The 17,003-nt window shown below is 41.7% G+C and overlaps 1 protein-coding gene across 3 annotated transcripts in view; it reads right to left on the reverse strand.

Annotated features, from left to right (window-relative positions):
* Positions 1-4,123: 4,123 nt before the first annotated feature.
* The window catches only part of TMTC4 (transmembrane O-mannosyltransferase targeting cadherins 4), a 58,593-nt gene continuing 45,713 nt past the window's right edge, over positions 4,124-17,003 (reverse strand). For 2 of the 3 annotated variants that reach the window (XM_036893669.2, XM_057494401.1), the window contains exons 15-18: positions 12,368-12,482; positions 11,231-11,343; positions 5,910-5,979; positions 4,124-4,736 (exon numbers count right to left, since the gene is read on the reverse strand). In XM_036893669.2, the coding sequence (XP_036749564.2) occupies positions 4,588-4,736; positions 5,910-5,979; positions 11,231-11,343; positions 12,368-12,482 (447 nt within the window). In that variant the 3' untranslated portion in view covers positions 4,124-4,587. The remainder of the gene's footprint in view (positions 4,737-5,909; positions 5,980-11,230; positions 11,344-12,367; positions 12,483-17,003) is intronic. The other variant, XM_057494402.1, reaches the window with a different exon arrangement.

Consider the following 17,003-nt stretch of genomic DNA (forward strand, 5'->3'; position numbering starts at 1 on the left):
TTCAGGTTGAACGGTTTTATTTTTTGCAAAGATGCACCTTAGGTAGCTCTGTATACTTCCCTTATATCACAGTGGGAGGCACATAATACTTGGGTGTCCCATTCTTACTGATGCTAACAGTGGTCAGTGGATTCCGCTGGTGAAGCCTGGTGCCCTCTATTGCAAACTTTTCCACTGACCTTTCATCTAATGGTTTTATTCATTGCTGATCTTTAAATCAATAGTTCATTGGGCACCAAAAAAAGAGACAAGTTTTTAATAGCTATTCCTTCAACATTTATTAGCTTTAATTAGTCTGTAGAGAAGAATATATTACCTCTTCAGCAAGGCTATTTGGGAACCTTATAATCTTGACAGGCACGCTGTGTCCAGGTTTCAGAAGGGCTTCTGACTGGTCCACTTAGGAAAGCCTTAGGAACAACCATGAGAAACATAGACCTTGTAGATAACCAATACATTCTTAAAATTGATTAGATGGCAATAATTAGATATAGTAGATGTTATTTTAAGAAAGTGAATTAGATTGCTGGGTAGGTACCATTTACTCAACTCATATTACCCTCTAACCTAGTGCTGCCCATTAGACATACAAAGTGAGCTACCAATGCAAGCCACACATGTAATTTTAAATTTAGCAGCCACATTAAACAGGTGAAATTAATTTTTATAATATATTTTATTTAACCCAGTATATTTAAATATCAACATGACCAATACAAAAATTGGTATCTCACATTATTCTTCCATACCAAGTTTAAATTTCAGCATATATTTTATATGTAAAGTACATCTCAATTCGAATGAGCTACATTTCAGTTGCTCAGTAGCCACAAGTGGCCAGTGGCCACGCTATTGAACAGTGCAGCTATGGACATTTTATTCTATTAACATTAATCTTTACAGCAATCTTGCAGGTTAGCCACCATTACCTGCATTTTTATAGGAAGAAATTGAGGCTCAGAAAGGCTGAAATTCTTGAACTATGACTACTTAATGCTGCACCTGGGCTTTGGCCAACTGTTTGAAAGTACAGATGTGTCTACATCTGTTTCCATCTGGACCTTGTACCATACGGGGGCTTTTGCACTTTTCTAGGGCTAATCTCCACCTGACTCCTTTCTTCTCTAGGATGTTACACTCTCTGGAGCTTATAGGCAGCCTCTTCCTCGCAATGGCTTCTGTCTGTACTTAACTGTATGATGAACCTTAACACTTCTCATTCCCCCACCAATCCACTTCCTGTCCATCACCCATTGATACCTCTCAGGTCGGTCCACATCCCTCCAGCTTCACAGCCACTTGGCCACACCAAGCCTCCCCACCTTGGCCACGTGCAATGGTCTCTTCACTGGTTTGCTCATGTCTTCTTTACCTCCCTCTGATTTCTTCCCCATCAACAGCCAAAGTAATCTTTTCAAAACAGAAATGTGATCATGTCCCCCTCATCCCTTCTTTGAATCCTTCTATGGTTAAAGACTGGTCTGCAACCCTGGCATAACCTGGCTCTAGGCACATTTACCAACTCCATCAGTGTTTCTCCTCCTTCTCCTTAGACTTTGTTTCACCAACCACATGAGCTTTCTCACCGCAGGACCTTTGCATGTGTGGTTTCTTCTGCATTTTCCCAACCTAGGCACCGACATTTTGGGCCAGATCATTTTTTTGTTGGGGGGTACAGTAGCACCCCTCTCCCCCAATCAGATGTGACAACGAAAGTATCTCCAGGCATTGCCAACTGTCCCTTGGTGGGCATAATCTCCCCTGGTTGAGAACTATTGGCTTAAAGCAATTGTCTTCTCTGCCTTTCAAATCTCAGTTCCAAAGTCACCTTCTCAGGAATCCCTTTCCTGACTCTTCAGGCTAGATTGTCTCCCAGTTGTTATTAATCATATGACTATCTGATAATTATTGCCTCTTGATGCACTACCCGCTGTGTAAAGGCACTTGCACTCACCCATGTATCTCAGTGCCCAAGACAGGATCTGACACAGAGTAGGCCTTGTACTTGTTGAATGAATGAGAGAGTGAATACAGTGAATACGATTAAGGTCAAATCTGTCTACTGCAAAATCGACATCCTCCTCCAAAAATCCAATCTGTCATTTGTTGAGGAACTACTGGCCAAGCACCTTGTTACTCTGGGGGTGGTCTTAGCAGGGACTAAAAACGGTGCTAAGTGACTTCCCTATGACATCACAGTGGGAGATCCAGGATCCAAATTGATGTTTTCTCACCCCAAAGTCCGAGCTGATGGATATGAATATGGACATAGATGCCCAATGCTTTGCTGAGGAGCTTGGTTTTCTATTCTGGATGATATTTTCAGTCCATAGTTTGAAATAAAATGTAAATGCCATGCTTAAGAAATATGATCGAATCAGAACCCCAAAGAGCTCCCTCAAGGCATAATAGCCAATGTCTCCAGGATGACATTTTTAAGAAGTAAATGTAATACTGCACCTAAACAGGGAGTAAACCTAGCAAACAAACAAAATACAACCCCAATCCGCCCAGGGGTTTCAGGACGCTGTCAGGAGGTGAAGGGTGATGACCCACTCTCACATTTCTTAAACTGGTAACTCCCCTCATGTTCATTTTGACACCCCTGCCCTACTCACTACTGTGGTAAGAAATAAAAACATTAAAATAAGACAGATACCAAATAAGGGGGGACTGGGACAGCCTTCCACATCCACCTTGTCAGGAAAGAAACCCAAGAGATAATGAGTGGCTACCTCAAGAAGGACGAGGGAGGAAGAGTAGCAGCATGGCGTGCCTCCCAGATCTGCAGAGACCTCCCCAAGTATCCCCAAGTTAAGGACTGTTTTCTCTGGAAAGAAGACAGCTGCAATGGAAACCCTGAGACGGAAGCAGTGAAAACTTAGGGGATCCCTTCTGTAGGCAGGGGTCCCAGATTTGCACGTCTTGATTTGACACTTAAGTTTTAGTATCAGTAGAAAAAAAAACAAATCGTAAAGGGGCTTTTACAAGAAATGTTTTTTCTTTACTCTTAAAAGACAAGTACCATTCTAAAGAAATTTGCTCAAAAAAAAAAGAAAAGCACACAGTGCATCTGCCAAGTTACGCACTGTGGGAACATAAATGAGAAGACAGCTCCTGCCCCTAAGAGATCTGTAAATTGTTAACTGTTATTTTGAGACTATTTAGGACATATTTGAAATATAGCACTTTCTTTTCTGATGTATGTCAACTAACAGCCCTTTCTTTTCTGATGTACTTCAACCATCTTATGGTACAATTACTGATTTACAACTCTGTGTAGATCTGCCCTCAAAATAGTGAGTGTAGAGAATCAAATTTATCTCAATGTGAGATCTATTCATCCCATTCTCTAAACCTGCATAATTCGACAGTACAATTCTTTTAAATGTCCCTAAAACCAAACAGAAGCCACATACTAGAAAGGCTGAATTGGTCACTTTGATTTCAGTTTAAGGGAAAGGAAGACACAAAGTTCACTCACTTGAAAATCATCCATTAAGAAGGTGATACAGCATTTTTATGCCAGTTTGTGTGATAATTTTACTGCATAAGAACAGAGATTGCATAAATCATTAACTGCAGATGTAGAAGAATGAAACAAACATGATTATTCTGCTCAAATTTAAAAAAATCCAATTTAAAAAAAACCCACAAGCTCTCCAATGTGGCTCCATTTGAGGGAAATTTGACCTCTTGCACTTTCCGGATATAGTAAGTGATTGTAGTTCTGTTAAGCCAAATGGAAAACTCCTTTATAGTCAGACATAAAAAACAATGTACATCAATATGTAGCCCTCTTAATACTAATAAAAAAAATACAAAGACATCAGGCTGCCTGCTTTTGCCTAAAGCATGGCTTGAATTTTCTATTAATAGTGATGGTTTATGTGGAATACTACATAATTTGCTATGTTATAAAACTGCACAAGTTGGAGAACCCAAGAAATATTGCAGCAGTGAATTTCTTCCTATGGGGGGGAAATAAAATAAATATACTGATGTTAAAATTTCCATTCCTTACCCCATTATTTGCCCTGTTCAAAACGTAAAAGTACAAATAAATATATTTCCTGATAGATGAAGTTTCACAGGATATTGTTTAAAAAAAGAAGACAAAACCAAAAATCTTAATTTTTACTCTTTCTTGTCATTAAATAAAAATTCTAATATACAGACACATTCAATATTTATATAAATTGTAGGAGTCAGTTTGTCACTGTGGTTCACAACTGACGTTTAATAGCGCTAGTCTTTACACAACACCTCTCACATCCCAAATGCACATCTAATTTGTGGCAAGTCGCTCTGTATCATCTTTTTCTCTTCTTCTTCTTATTTAAAAAAGACTTCATTGTGGGGATTTAGAATGCACATGTGAGTTATCTGAAAAAATACAATTTCAATGCAAAAACCACATCAAGCATTCAAGACTGTGTTGCTGGTGCTATAATCTTTTTGCATGTCTTAGTTTTCATAGAAAAAGAGTGGAATCAAATAAACATTAAGACTTTTAAATGGTTAAACATAACCACATGATACTAGGATATGACATGCACACAGACTCAAAAAATGAAGGAAAAAGGGTCAAACATCTTTCTTCTGCATTTGTTCTAACTTTCTTCTTAGAAGACCATAATTCTCCTTGGTCCCCGATGCAGTGGGGTCGAGCTGCAGGGAGATCTCATAGTGTTTTTTGGCCAAGTCTAGATGTCCCCAGCGATGATAAAGCACAGCTGTAATAGCAAGAGATGAATCTCATTGGAAATGTTTCTGAGTAACTTGCAGTATTCCCAACATTTGTACAAAGAAATAGTATAGAATCTCTGCAGTTTTCAAAAATTGTTTAAAATAACATCGTTTGTACTGCAAACTGTTTACTGTAACCACACTCCCTGGTGATTGTTAACCACCTCCAGTTATTCCTGGAGTTCTTCATATCACTGGACATGATCCACCTTTCTACAGCGATGCTGTTGCATAAAGAAGTAAAGGGAAGACTGCATAAAGTTTCCCAGTGCTGCCAGGAAATATCCAGGAAGCCGGGGTAGGCCTGGGCTCCCGCACTGCTTAGAGCCCTGACTTAGGCAGAAGTACAGCGTTGACTTTAAATAAAGATTCCTCTGCACCTCTTGGCAAAATAATACCTTATCTTTTACTACCTGGAAAGAAGGGCTCTAACATCAAGCTCTGACCATGAAATGATAGTTAAAGTAAATCTGACTATTAGAATGGTAAAGCCTCTGATTTGTATGGTGATTTTGTAAGTAAAACTAACTTTCTACATGGGCTTAAGAGCAACCACTAATGCTTCATGACTTTCATGATAAGAAGCTATGGAGTCTATAGGGAACAGATTTGGTGAAAAATTCACATGACTGAGCATTTTAAACATCAACATGCTATGCTCTACAAGTCTTAATTATTGAGACCTAAAATTGGAAGCAAAGAATTCTAGGGGATAAATAATAGTAAATGCATTTTTAGCCATGGCATAAGAGAACATAAGAACACAAAGGAGCCAGGTTGTAACAGAAGATCTACAACGGAAGCAGGGAAAGGTACTGAAATGAGACTGCAAACTTCCAAAGGACCTCATTTAACATCCTAGGATCCTTCATACAAAGAAAGAAAATCTGAGTTTATCGTAAGGGGGTGACACATTGAGTGGGGAATTCTGGGGGTTGTTTTGGTAATACAGTTAAGAGTTACAAACAGCACTATCATTAAACTGCCTTGTCAATGTAATGATTTCTTTAAAAAACCCACATTTTAGGACCAGATTACAGAGGCCAGTACAAGCTAGATTTGAAAAAACTACTCTCCCGACATTGACTTTGCAGAAATGCACCCATTTCATTAAAATTACATAGGATTTCAATACAACTCCAACTGAAGAGTTTCCTTACCCAAATTGCCATGGTAACTTGCAGCATTGGGATGAGCTTTAATGGCTTTGAGGAATAAAGCTTCGGATTCCTAAGGAATGAAATACATAATAAATAAGGTACTACACACGATGCCAAGGTGACCTGCAGTCATTTCCGCTTACGGTCTTCAAACGTTACATCCGCATTTCCTACCACCACATCCTTTTCCCAGAAATACTGAAAAGCCCAGCAGGGCCACACCCTCCCAAGGAGCGCTGAAGGGGACTGGGGCAGCATGTGACAGGGCAAAGGTGACAGGCATGGTCAGGGGGTGAGGGGCAGTGGAAAGCAATGGGAAAAAGTGATCAGTTGCAGAGAGAGGGCGGATATGCTACCGAGCTCTGCCACCTGCCTCCCTGAAGCAGGTGGAATTCTGCAACTTCAAGCAACAGGGCACAGCGGAGGGTCAAAAGATCAGGAAAGGGTCGGGCTATTGAGGACATCCCAGAAATGGTCATTTTCTGTCAGCATCAGAAACTAATTTCCAGGATTCCCTAAGATAGGGTTGGGGCCTAGCTAACCTCCCCCAAGAACTCACAATCCCCTCGGCAACCCAGAAGCAGCCCCTTCCGCTGGAAAAAATGAGGAAGGAAAGTGAGGGCACAGACAGTCACCTGTCCTCTCAGCTGCTGCAGTACTGTACATGACCGTGGCCAACACGCCCAGTGCGCGTGAACTGGCTCGTGTGTGGCCTCGCATTTCCCCCAGATAGTACTCACTTCCAGCTGGGTCACTAAGCACGGCCAAGTGTTTTCTTACCTCATCGTTATGGCCCATGGCTGCCTGGCTGGTCCCTTTCTATCAGGATGCTGGGAAATACAGACACCTGACTGTTCTCACTGACATGCAGCCATTCACGCCATCCACATCCGTGTTCCTCAAGGGCCAAGCACTCTTTAATGAGTATCACGTGCTCAGCTTAAACAACTGAAGTTTGTGGCTTGGGGACAGGTTTGCTCCTTCTATCTGTGCCCTATGGGAGTTTTTCCAGGTACATTTTTACACTGAGTATCATGCATTTTATAAAGTATAGGAAGACCCGTTTCCTTGCCCTATGATGGCCTGTGGTACTCTGAGAAACAGGCTGGGCATTTGGGCAAGTCTCTCTGAACCACAACCTTTTAGATAAAGCTGGCAGAGAAATAATTGTATTTTAGAAATGTCACTGGAGAGGGACCGACTAAGGATGAGGATAACACACACGACTTCAGCAAACGTCACTTTCACAACTCAGTTCAACGGCAGCCCGCCTACATGCCAAGTTTCAGTAGTGAAACTCCTTCAAGGAGGTCTAAGATTTTCTGACCGTGTTAGGTATGCTGGATAAAAAAAACTTAAGTGGATTGTATTGATTTGTAGTGGTTTCGAAGTAGCTGTGCTGTTCCTGATGATTTTCAAACATTTCCATTCAACCTAAAATTGGAGAAATAGGAAGGCCAGGGAATCTGAATCTACTTTAAACTGCTCCTCTCCATGCAAATGAAGCAGTGTTGGCTAGAGACGTGATGTACAGAAAAGAGCAGGGCAGGAAGGAGTTCTCTAGAGGGTGCAAGGTTCATTTCTTGATTAATTTAATTTCTCAAAGGCTCAGGAGTGTGGGCACCACGCAGGATGACGTGGGGTCAGAGTCAGGTGTGGAGGACGTGGTGGTGTTCAGGCTGTGTGTGCAGGGGGCTGCTGTCCCTGCCAAGGCAGGGCGTGAACCCCGGGTGAGGGGAGGGCACGAGAAGGCACATGGGAGGGAATGGGGTCGAGGATGAACCAGGTAATGGAAAAAGGAGATGGTTTCCAAGCCTGGAAGACAAGAAATGATGGCACATTGATGGAAGAAGTGTGTCAGGAGGAAAGCGAGTGTGTGGGCGAAGTGAGAGGGGGTCAGGCACACTGTGTGGTGACAGAGGGGCAGCCCCAAGAGGATGCGTGTGTGTGGCACTTGGGACTGCTCCGGGGCCCTGGAGGCAGGGCCTGCTGGAGGCCTCTCTAGAACAAATGTCTGTAGGTATTCAAAGCCCAGGAAATGCTCTCCTCTTAAATCAGGCTTTCTAATGGCCTGTTCCGGAGAGCAAGAAACTGTTTATAAACAGATCTTCTGTGGAGTTGCAGAAATGCCTAAAGACTAGGTAGTGAGCTGATTTATGCTAAGAAACAAATTCACATTAAACATGGGGGATTTTTTTGTCAACAGAAAGAGAAAATAATGTTATATTTTGAAGTATAAAGAGAAAATGTACTTGACAGAGGTGCAGTGCGACACGTGGGAGGGAAAGGCCTTGCAGAGAACAGGAGAGGGTCTTCATGTCAGGCGAGAGGTCTGGCCAGGCGGCAGTCGTTTTGGCCACGCTGGCCGGTGGGACCGTGGCATCGCCAGGGCAGCAACCTAGCCGAGTACAGTGAGGACAAGGGACCCCCCCTCCTCCCCTGGAGACCGCTCCAACTAGGTGAGGCGGCGTGGGTGGTCCGACAGGAAGTTGAAACCACGAATCACCCAGGAAGGCAGTCATTCTCTCTTCAATTTGTCCTCCTTTCTTCTGGTGTGGTCCTGACAGAAGTCTCTGCTTGGTGGTGGCCTGTGGGTCACCCCCTCTAATACCTGCCAATCTCCCTCTGAAGCTCGGAGAGGGCAACGCTCAGGCTCAGAGCCTTGGCCAGAAACCGTATGTCCCTGAGATTTAGTAAGATTATTGTTTTCAGTTACCTCCTATTTGTAGTAATGATATATGTTCCCAACTTTAAATACACTGAACTGTGCTAAAGATCTAGTTAAAGAAAGATAACAGGTAAAGAAGACAAGTCATTTTAGATGTGGAAAAAAATACTAATGAAGGTATGGGGTAAATGTGTGGTGCTGGGGAAACCGCTCTACAAATGCAATCTGCTCTTAGACTCCAGGGCCGGCAGAACAGGCAATACAGGAAGAGGAATCAGCATGAAAGGCAACATTTGAAGCACTGAAAAATATTACTCTATATTCTGCTCTGCCATTAGTGCAAACTGGGAACTAAATGGCAATAAGAAATAAAAATTCAAATAGGTTTTAATGATCCTTAAGAGTTTCATTTAATGATCACCAAACTAAAATTACTGTTGTGTTTACATATACAAATAAAATAATTTCACAATTATAAATTACATTGCTGTGCATGCTTGCATATTGCCATCTCCATTTTCCAGCTGGATACACTGAGCTAGGAGTGATGAGTGACCGAGCTGTAGGTCAAAGGGCTGCTCGGATGACAAGGTGGCCCTCATCACACAGACACCATGAAAACCCTCACTCCACACATCAAAGTCTCCAAAGGGATTCTGGAAGCCTGAATGCTTTAGAGCCAACGGTGGGATGCATCCAGCCACTTCAGAGCTACTAGCTGGGCACTTAGTAAAATGCCCATGAGCACGCTGGACACATGCAGATAGATATCCGAATGGGTCTCAGGACTCTGACCTCAAGAAGCCTCCAGGCTCACTAAAGAGATTCACCGAAAGGTAATGATAATATAAAACAGCAATGCTTAGGAGGAAGTCGGCTATGGATAGGAGACACCTGTCCTAGAGAGGATGATGGCCGGCCCGGAGAGTCAGCTCATCCTACCCCTGCAAGTCACCACCACAGTGCCACCTCTCCAGAGCACTCCACCCAGGGCTCTGCAAGGACAGGCTGTGAGAAGCAGACCCATAGCAACAGGCACCACTTTTGCATTATGAGAGAAAAATCTACAGTTGTTTAAAATTCCAAATTCTGAGTTAAAAAATAAATAAATAAATAAAAAAAATATATATTAAGCAAGCACTTGGTGGCTGACACCATGGTTTGGGGAATAACATCACGTCCCTCCTGAAGAGCTCATAGGAGATTGCTTATTTCGGAGTTCATTTTCTATTGCCTTATCTTAGGCTCAGAGCCCTGGCCTAGACAAGTAGGATGCAAAATGTGTGGAGTACGGGCAACCCACTTCTCTATTCTGCTCTACAGGGTATTCTCTACTTTATCTGGGAAAAAAAGAACAATGGGAACTAGAAGCCAAATAAACCCCGGGTTCCGTCACTTTAATATAATTCCAGATAGGCTATGGGATGGTAGAAAAATCAATGCAATGATTATAAATAAGCCACTTTTTGAAGAAAACTCACTGTAGCTTCTCACTTGACACACACAGCCCAGCTCAGGTTGGGCAGGTCCTCAGAAGAGAAATCCACACTCCTCACCTCCTTTCCCTATGCTACACAAGGAGACCTATAAAAAATAACACTAACTCCCTAGAAGAGTCATCTCTGGAGCAAAATCTAGAAATGTTAACATGTATACTGAAGCTATTAAACTTCCTGATATCCAAAAATGAGAAGACACACACAAAATATCTCACTGTTGTTAGAGAAAATTATACTGATAATGGTATCTAATGAACAGAATAGAAAAGATAAATAACACAAGACAAATAGGAGTTCATCGCTAACTTTAGGCCTCGTGATCCAAGGCAGACACAGATGCTGATACTGCAAGAAAATATTTCTGTCACTAAAGGACTAAGTCACTGATGTGTTTCTTGTACATCTATGTTAGAAACCCGGATGCTGTGAACAATGCATATTCCTGACCTTACCCGCTGAGGGGGACAGCATCTCTGGCGGGGAGCAATCTGGGCACCTGTATTCTAACACTCCTTCGCTGATTCTGATATTCAAAATCACAGTCTGAGGTCACCGGTACGAGAAGCACAGAGTCCCCTTCAACAGACAGGGAGTTATGCACCTTCTGACTCACAGTCTAGTCCTGGCCCATCCTGGGAGCCCACGTAGCACCCGGACCAGATACCCTGTGGTTTCCGTCGGTCAGACACCTCTAGGGCTTGGAAGATGACCTATAACCTAACTCCAGATGAGGGAACAGCTGGAAGCAGCAAGAACTAGTCCTGCATTTTCCACAGGCCGTTATCTTTCCTGTGCAGGAGACAGACCCACAAATAACCCAGAGCTCTGCCCATGGGCAAGGGACGGACTGAACAGCTTCGCACCAGGGCCTGGGGATCTTGGCTGGCGCAAGCTGTGACTGTCCCTTTGGGCGTCTCCTCCCCTCTCCAGGTTGGAACACTGGTGGTGAATTCTGATAAGGAAGGATATGGAGTTCGGCCCCACAAATCCACCTTTTGGGCAACTTCTCCAAGAAGCAAGCTGACCACACAGCACTGCTGCCCCAGTCCCAGTGTTTTGGCTGCTTCCGAATTTAACTGGGCAGAAGTGACATTTACAGCTCCTGTCAGGTGCTGACATTAACTGCAAGAAATCAAGGCCTGCAGTTTACACACCTTGTATTTCTGGGACTTGCCCAGTACGTTTGCCAAGGAGAACATCAGCGAGTGGTCATTAGGTATTAATTCCAGTGCCTCTCTTCCAACTGCTTCAGCCTGGGCCAGATTGCCTGGGAGTAAAAAATGGAAAAACAGAAAACAGTTTAAAGTGTACTAGTATTTCAGTCTCTCTAGTTAATAGGGCTTATATGCACTATACACAATGATTATGAATAAATGACTTAAGAAAATCTGCGTAGAATGTGTCACACACACGCACATACACACACACACAAATGATCCTGCCAGTTGCAAAGCCACTATAGTCCAACACAATACTGATATAATATACAAGCAACTTTTGATTAAATTCTGTAAAAGCACATAAAACCTAGTTTTAATTTTTCCCCAGATCCCAGTTATACCTAAGTTGGAGAAAACAAGTCTGCAGAAGCAGAGTATCCACAGTAACATTTTAATGACAGAATATTTATCCTGTTGACATATACATTCCATACTTTCATTAGAAACATGTGTTTTTATCTCTTCTCCACACTGCTTACATGGCGTACTAGTTTTAAATTCTGCCAAGGTAAAATGATCATTTCTTACAGGATTCTTGGCTTTTTAAAAGTAGGGGAGCAGAATAACACCTATTTGGCTGAGCCTGCTACGGACTGAAAAACAGGCCATGAAGCTGCTAGCATTTCCTCTAAAACAGGAATCCATAGCCTGAATGTTAAGTGTGAGGACAGCTCCTGTAAGCACAGCCATGACCTTTAGAGCACTAGGACCTAGCATTTCTTAAGCCCAGAGCCATTCTTGCTGCCCTCTGGGTACCTCGAGCATCCCAGATCATGGGCATTGCTGGATAACAGGCCCCAGAAGAAATGAGGTATTAGCATACATCTTCCCCCATAACTCAAACTAATCTAACTGAAATGTCATTTCCCCCAAACATGCACATTCCAAAATGTCAAAGGAAGCTATTTTCTAGAATAGACATTTTTGTCATGTAAAATATCCACCCCATATTAAATTTTGTAAACTTTAACACTAGGGAAAAAAAGCACAGCCATCTATATTTCCTAATTTCTCAATGGCACTGTGGCACGGAGCAGTCTCGTCTGACTCCCCTTATTCACCTGTCTGTACCTGTATTGTCGAGGAGTATGATCATGTTGTTCCAAGCCAGACTGTGCTCTGGTTTCAGCACGGTCGCATTTCTCCACGCATTCAACGCATCCACATGACGATTTAGATCTGCGTACTGAAAATAAAGCATGGGCCCCCCAAAATCAATATTCTGATCTTTTTACTTTCTTTCTCTAAGGAAACCAAATGCCAAACCAAACAAAGCCTACCTCCCGTTACTAAAACATTACTATAAAAAAGCCTGACTTGTATTGCTGAGCTTCTAATTTTTCATATTAACTCATGGAATCCTCAGTCTCAATGAAGTAGAGAACTACCCCCATTTTACAGATGAACCAACTGAGGCAGAGAAAAGTTAAGTAAGTTGCCATAAGTTACAGGTCTAGAAATGGTAGAGCACAAATCAGAACCAGGTAATCGAGTTTCCCAGATACAAGCTCTTAAGTAAAACCCATCATTTAGTGACTCCAGGTGTCAAATCATATGTCAGATTACTAATGAAAGGTGAGCAAAAAAACCTAATCATTGGTCTTTTTTAGAAAGATTTCACACAGTCCATCTTTGAAAAGGTGTTATTTATTTATTTATTTAAGATATCATTGATATACAATCTTAGGAAGGTTTCACATGAGCAACATTGTGGTTACTACATTCACCCATATTATCAAGTCCTCCCCATACCCCATTGTGGTCACTGTCCATCAGTGTAGTAAGATGCTACAGAGTCATTACTTGTCTTCTCTGTGCTATACTGCCTTTCCCATGACCCCCCTACATTATGTGTGCTAATCATAATACCTCTTAATCCCCTTCTCCCTCCTTCCCAACCCCTCCCTTTTGGTAACCACTAGTTCCCTCTTGGAGTCTGTGAGTCTGCTGCTGTTTTGTTCCTTCAGTTTTGCTTTGTTGCTACACTCCACAAATGAGTAGAATTACTGGTTCCTTGTCTTTCTTTGCCTGCCTTATTTCACTGAGCATAGTACCCTCTAGCTCCATCCATGTTGTTGCAAATAGTAGGATTTGTTTTCTTCTTATGGCTGAATAATATTTCATTGTGTGTATGTACCACATCTGAAAAGGTGTTATTTAAAAGGGTAAAGTATTTAATATGATGAAAAGCTGCCTGTGTCAAATTCACCTTGTGAAGAATGGTCTCCTAGCCTCTTCCTACCTACACACAAGCTTACTATAAAACAGTGAGTGTGCCATTTATACTCAGTAAGCTCTTTGGAAAAGTCCTATGCAGTAATGTAAAAGCCCTCGGAGTTCGGAGCCTGTCTATCTCCTTTCGGAAGGAATTACCTGTTGCTTTGTTTTGAGAGGGCATGTTAACACCAGTGATGGAATACAAAATGGCTGGTTCTCAATCTGCAGTTAATAAAAGCATGTCGAGGGAGACAGTGATGAATTTTTTAGTAGGTGACCCCCTTGCCCTCTTTAACTTGGTTCAAATGCACATCTCATCTGAATGCAAATGCACATCTCATCTGAATGAACTTGGTTTCTTTAACTTGGCAAAAGGTACAAATGGTAACAATGTATCAGAGTTTAAGGCTATTGACTTACTTACTGTTAGGTCTATATTTCATTAGACAACAGAAACATTTTGACTTGCCCTATGACCCACAGAGCAAATAGGGGGCATGTTATGTAAGAAAAAGAAAGGCTTAATGAATTAAGAAACTTATGAATATCCATTTGCTAAAGATGTTGTCAGAATTTCCCATGAGACTCAGAAACTCAAGTTATAGTATTTTATCCCTTAAATAAGAAAGTGACACGAAAAGCTCAAAAATCTTAAAATAATGTAGGCTGCTCAATTATAGCAACACTTAATTATCTATATTTGATATATCATTGATTTATCAATTCTCTCTAGCAAGTGACATGCATTTGAGTCACTTGAACAAAATCTGTGGAGACATTCTAACACTCTCAGGAAAACCAAAGCAACTTCATTTAAACAACAACAAAATTCTTCATATACTTTATAACTTATTACCATTATTATTATTACCATTTATTGAAAAATAACAATAGAATGAATCAGGTAAAATTTATTTTGTCTCGGCCTCTACATTTCTCATAGCATCTCTACAGTGTGAACAAGCACTTTAAAGGAAGCAGAGAGAACGGAGAGTTAGCAAGAACTGCCCCTCCAGAAAGCAGACAGGTAATGGGCACGTTATTTACCTCCCAGCCCTACATCCGGCCTTCTCTACTCTGCAAAATACATTTCCCAGGGTTCTTTGCCACTTGGTTCCTGGTTAGGTTCCTGCTGAGTCACAGGTGACCATCGGCGGGTGGGGAGCAACCCTTCCCTCAACCTCGCACTCTCTCCTTCCACTTGCTGGCAGTGTCTCTGAGGCGGCTGCATCCCATCCTCCACAGTCCTGGGGCTGGGAGCAGGGGTCCTTCCTTCATGACCTCAGCTCTTGAGGTTATGGTACCACCTGAGATGCTGACCCCTTCTCTGAGCTCTTCAATTCTGATGGTACCACTTCCTGTTTGTTTTTGCAACCTATTACAGGGTTCCCCTTTATTCTCCGAATTGATACCACTTTTCCAATTTTGCTCTTCCAGCCTTCCAATAACCAACCAATTGCCTGTACTGAATCTTCTCTATTTAAAAAACTTAGCACGATTTCTGTTTTCCTGAAAGGATCCTGACTGATACCAATACCAGATGATGAATTGTCTCTGGTACTATCTCCAGGACTATCACTCTAATTCTCCAATATCAATAATATGTCTCAAATACATTTCCTGTATTTGAGGGTTCTTCTTGATTTCCTATTTCACAAGGGAACTGCATTATATTCCCTTCTTATCTGGGCCCAGAAATCAAAACACATTTCTGTCTCCCATTACTAAAGAGTAGCTAAGGAGGATTAAAAAAAACACACCAAACTTCTAAGTTATTAAAGTTCCTCTCATTTGCCAATGTATAAATGTGTTGGTTGAGCTGTTAAAGATGAAGCTCTTAATGCTTTTAAGCTGTCAGGCAGGCAAAAGCTGGGTAACTAAACAACAATGGAGAGCAAAATCTTTAAATAAGCAAGAAGAGTTGGCAGAAGGGAGCTCAGGACGATCATTTCACGGCAGTATAATTAGTAAACAATTCATAGAAAGAGTGCTACAAGGCCTCAGTGTGTTGAGTACTTCAGTCAATCTACAGGGAAGTGGGAATGAATTTCAAGGACTAGAGCACATGATAAAATCCTGTATTTTATATTCTGTCTTCCCTTCTTCGGATATAACTCTTACAGAGAGCTTATTTAGCATAAATTCTCATTTTCCAAACCCCAAGGAATTGCAGTGACAAGAAGCTACTAGGGAAGGAAGAAGACTGCCAAGTATTAGACCCTTAAAGAATAAAAAGCCCAGAAAGCTGAAGGCAGATGTATTCACCTTGCAAACAATAACCTAAAAGGCTACCTCCTTTTCTCTTTGAAAAAGAAAGAATTCACATGGATATCAAGCAGAATATGTCACCCAAGTGCTAGTGTGACAGGCGTAGTAAATAGAAACACTGATCTCAATGCAAGCATTCAGATAATTCTCAATTGGCTCCCACCCCCCATTCTTACTTCACTAACTTTGCAAGGATCCACCCTACTTTGTGTGTGATTGAATTTTTTTGGTCTTTATATCATCATGGTGAAGTTTCACTGTCTTACTGACCCCCACCCAGAGAACAATGCAAAAGATTATAACATGCCACCCCAAGAATACCATTTTGGCATAGGGATTATTGCACTGAAGGCAGTTGAGATTCAACAGAGGCAGAAAGAAGCTTTTCTGGAGCTCCCCTTATTGGACTAAAAGCAGAAAAAGAGAAATGACAACTGCCATAAATCCCCTTTCCAGGGGAAGTTTTACGGCCACACAGAAGAAGGACCAACACAAACGAGTATCACTTCATTATTTTCCTCCGTATGTTTCCTTCTTACAGTATTTGGAAGCCTAAAGCCTCTTTCTTTGTCTTATCACTTCTCTACAAGTTTATTATTCCTTGTTAAGATGCTATATAAGCCCAAGTTCTAACCATTCCTTTGAGTTACTCATCACTGAGTTTCTTCCATATATATGCACAAGGCACGTGGTAATAAACTCTTTTTCTCTTGCTAATCTGTCTTTGGTCAGTGTAATTTGTGGGACCCCAGTCAGAGAACCTAGAAAGGTAGAGGACAAACGTTTTTCCTCTTCCACAACAGCTTATCACTAGAACAGTCTTAGCTCTCCTCCAATCTCCAGGTTTCACAGAGAAAGCTATTTTAACATCAATGTGTGCAATTAGACCGACCATAAGGCACACGATTTTAAAACATAAAACAGAAATGCATGCAAGGTCAGTGGCTCTGGAGACAACAGGAATATCTCGCTATCAGTGTTCCTGTTCACACATTTGCTGTTGCCTGGATTCAGTCACACTACTGTCACCTTCCCTCTGTGACCAGGAAAAAATAATTTCTCTTTCCTACACTGAAGTATACAGTATGGTATCATCCTAGGATACATCATAAATCAAACATGTTTTCTATATTTTTAATAATAACATGCAAACCACATCACTTTAAAATTTACAACAGAAACAGTACCTGCCCATTTAAAGTGCCTTGGGCGGGTGGGGGAC

Source organism: Manis pentadactyla, chromosome 17 (assembly GCF_030020395.1).
Source record: "Manis pentadactyla isolate mManPen7 chromosome 17, mManPen7.hap1, whole genome shotgun sequence".
Classification (NCBI taxonomy): domain Eukaryota; kingdom Metazoa; phylum Chordata; class Mammalia; order Pholidota; family Manidae; genus Manis; species Manis pentadactyla.